Source organism: Corvus brachyrhynchos, unplaced genomic scaffold (assembly GCF_000691975.1).
Source record: "Corvus brachyrhynchos isolate BGI_N302 unplaced genomic scaffold, ASM69197v1 scaffold67, whole genome shotgun sequence".
NCBI lineage: Eukaryota > Metazoa > Chordata > Aves > Passeriformes > Corvidae > Corvus > Corvus brachyrhynchos.
The window spans coordinates 1,218,617-1,221,965 of record NW_008239114.1 but is presented as its reverse complement, the minus strand read 5'-3'; the positions used below and the strand labels follow the sequence as shown (position 1 = coordinate 1,221,965).

Genomic DNA, 3,349 nt, shown 5'->3' with positions numbered 1-3,349 from the left:
GTGTTCTTCACTGACAGCTTGCTCTTGTCGGTGACTTTGGTCTCTGGCTTGCCTGCTGGCAAAGAAAGGACAGGTTAGTGTCCCAGGAGGCTTTGGGGACATTTGGAAGTGAATGAGCCCAGACAGGACATGGGCACCAGAGATGCAGGGATGTGATGGAGAAGGGACATGCCAGACCCTTGGTGCACTCAATGACCCCCCAGCCTGGTGCGCAGACATGAGACCATGGGGCAGGCACAGACCCCAACCTGCCCGTGCTCCGCAACACAGCCCTGCCTCCCCTTCCAGCCCACACCCAGCTCCCAGGTCTGAGCACAGCCACTGGCTATCCCACTGGCTATTCCCCCATGCTTGGGGGAAGGCACACAAAGACACCACCCAACCTTCTCCCCATCAAAGGAGCTGGACCCTGCCCAAACTGGTTTTTACCTGCTACTTTGAGGGTGCTCTGGGCCGTGTGGGTGATGGGGGAGGTCACAGCCACCGGAGGAGTCTTGCCCTTCTTGAGGGAGCCCGGGGTGCCCAGGCTGACAGGCTTCTTCAGCTCACCACCCTTGGGACCCTCCTCGCCACCCTCCGAGGGCTCCCGCCGCCACTTGGAGGAGCCATGCTCCATCTTGAGGCTGCTGCTGTCGTAGTCCAGCTTCTTGGGCGCCTTCTCGTCACCCTCACCGTACCAGCTCAGTCCGCTCTCCGCCAGTGAGCGCTTCTCCGAGTCCGTGCGCAGCTGGGGGCAGAGTGGAGTGAGGGGCACTCCTGGCACCCACCCCAAACCCATCCCCAGAGAGCATCAGCCAGCTGGGAGAAGGATGAAGCAGACACCCTGTGCCATCCTTTTTTCCTCACACTGGCACCCACCCTCCCCTCTTTCCCACTGAGGTGGTGGCACCAAGCCGGGATCGGTGCCGGGAAGGGTCCGGGTGCCACTGGCACCTACCGCTATGGCCGAGTTCCTGCGCGAGGCGGTGGGGGTGGAGGGCAGGGAGTTGAGCGAGGAGCTGGCATTGAACTCCTCCGAGCTGAGGTTGTCGGAGGCATCGCTGAGGCCACTGCTGATGGAGCTGCTCTCATCCCAGCTGTGAGGGAGAGACAGCATCAGACCCCTGCCCAGCCCAATGGGTCCCACCACTCGCAGGATCTCCCTGCTCTAGAGGCTGCCAGGGCAAAAAGCTGCTCCTGGTAGTGCCCATGGCAGGGACGTGGCATGCAGGGCCCATGGCTGGCTCCAGCCCAGCCTGGCACGGGCTCATGTCCCTCTGGCGCACAAGGCTCAATGACCCTACATCTCCCCATGAAGGCTCTGTGGAGCTTTGGCGGGGATGGAGGGACGTGCGCAGCACGGGAAGCCAGCACCCACGCCACAGGGCTGGCAGCACCACAGCTGGCAACAAGTCCCCGGCAACCTGCTCTGACCCTGCAGGAGGGTCGGGATTGTCAGAAAGGGCAGGACTGCTGGAATAAACAAACCAGCTGCCCTGCGGCATCCACCCTTCCTCGGATGGTCCACACCCACTGCACCCTGCTGCCCCTCTCCAGCCCCCAGCAGCCACAGGCAGCAGGGCTGGGATCTGCTGCTGTGCCAAGGTGGCTGCTCCATGCCGGGGCTCAGCCGAGTGTGCAGAAGCCCATCTGCAGGCCCATCAGTCAGCACCATACTGGGGCAGCAGCTGCTTGGGTGCCCCACGGGCCCGGCTGGCTCCACAGCGTGGGGCTGTGCCCACGGCGATCTGGCACAGACGGGCATGGAGCACCCTCCAGCAGGATGAGCACAGCCCCTTTCAGGTCAGCAGCTGAGTAGGCCAGTGAGGCCCCGCAGCCTCCAAGGGCCTGTGAGAGCCTGGGGGAGACAACACTGGAACAGGCTGCCCAGAGAAGCTGTGGCTGCCCCATCACTGAAATGTTGAGGGTCAGGTTGGATGGGGCTTGGAGCAACCTGGTCTAGTGAAAGGCATCCCTGCCCTTGGCAGGGAGTGGCACAAGATGAATTTTAAGGTCCCTTCCAACCCAAACCGTGCCATGATTCTGTGACAAGCTGTGGCGTAGGAGTGGGGAGCAGAGCTGGGAGCTGCAGCCAGCCCCAGTCCCTGCAAGAGATGCCTGTTTCTCTACATCGGGGCCACAGAGGTGCAAGAGAAGTCCAGCAAACACCAGAACCCTCGCAGCAGTGGAAGAGCAAAAGCAACAGCCACCACCATCCCTGTCCAATGCCCAAAGCTCAAGAGGGAGCAACAAAGGCAGCTCCAGCACCATAAGACCTGCACTGCATGTCCTGCTCTTTCCATCGGGGAAGAGTTCATCAGACACTGGCCAGAGCCAGGATGGACACAGCCCCCTGTGTCCCCACAGCAGCTTCTGAGACAGAGCCAGCAGGTGCTGCTGCCCAGGAAGGGATTTCAATAGGATCATGCACCCAGGATGTGCTGCTGAGCTCCTAAGCTCCAAGCCATGTCTCACCACCAGCCCTATGCCTAGGCTGAGTCCCAACTGGAACGGAAATCCCCACCCCAGAGCCTGGAGCAAAGCTCCTCTCCCAGCCTGGCATCACCTGGCAGCAGGCAGTGCCAGGAGTGAGGCCAGGCTTTGTAGGGCTGTGTCCTATAGGCACACAGCTGGGGCCACATGTGCTGCTGGGTGTCTGAGTTTGGCTTTTGGGGCTGTGCAGGGAAACCCCAAATGCTCTCCCAGCCATGCATACGACACCCCCACTGCCCCAGGCATCCAGAGAGCCACAGAGAAAGGGGCACAGAGTTAGAGGCTAAGCCAAGGCAGGAGGTGACTCCAAATCCTCCTCGGCAACCCCGTGCTAAGGAAAGACAACATGGAAGGTCACATTGCAAAATCACTAAAACCATGGGGTGAGGCTGGGGAGCCAGCTGCACACTGCGAGGCTGTCTCTGACTCTCTTATGGGGCGCACAGCTGGTGCACTGAGGGATCCCCCAAACTGGCACGTATATGCCATAGGCAGCACAGCAAGGAAAGCCTCAGCCACAGCACCACTAGCCCCTCAGCAAGCACAAACTCCTGGAGCATGGCCGAGCCCTGGCACCTCGAGTGCCCCCTGAACCCACACATGGGGGGCAGCCATGTCACAGTGTCACTCCGGAACAAAACTCACCCCCTGCTTTGTGCTCCATCCCCTCCATCTTACCCAGGGCCATTCCCAGCTCCTGCAGACGGTCCCGCACCAAACCCACCCGCAGGCAGCCCCGCGGCAGCTCCCGGGGACGGGGATGCTCAAGGGCAGCGTGTCCGTTCTGCCGCGCGCCGCGGCGCCGGCGGGCGGATGGGACCCACCGGGTGCGGGATGGCCCGGCACGGTCCCGGACATGAGCACCCTGGCCCCAACC

The 3,349-nt window shown here is 62.0% G+C and overlaps 1 protein-coding gene across 1 annotated transcript in view; it reads right to left on the bottom strand.

The window, feature by feature from the left end:
- Positions 1-3,349, bottom strand: part of LOC108448055 (neuron navigator 1-like) — a 24,882-nt gene that overhangs the window by 4,130 nt on the left and 17,403 nt on the right. The window contains exons 3-5 of the mRNA XM_017739807.1: positions 938-1,076; positions 430-727; positions 1-52 (exon numbers count right to left, since the gene is read on the bottom strand). Coding sequence (XP_017595296.1) covers positions 1-52; positions 430-727; positions 938-1,076 — 489 coding nt within the window. The remainder of the gene's footprint in view (positions 53-429; positions 728-937; positions 1,077-3,349) is intronic.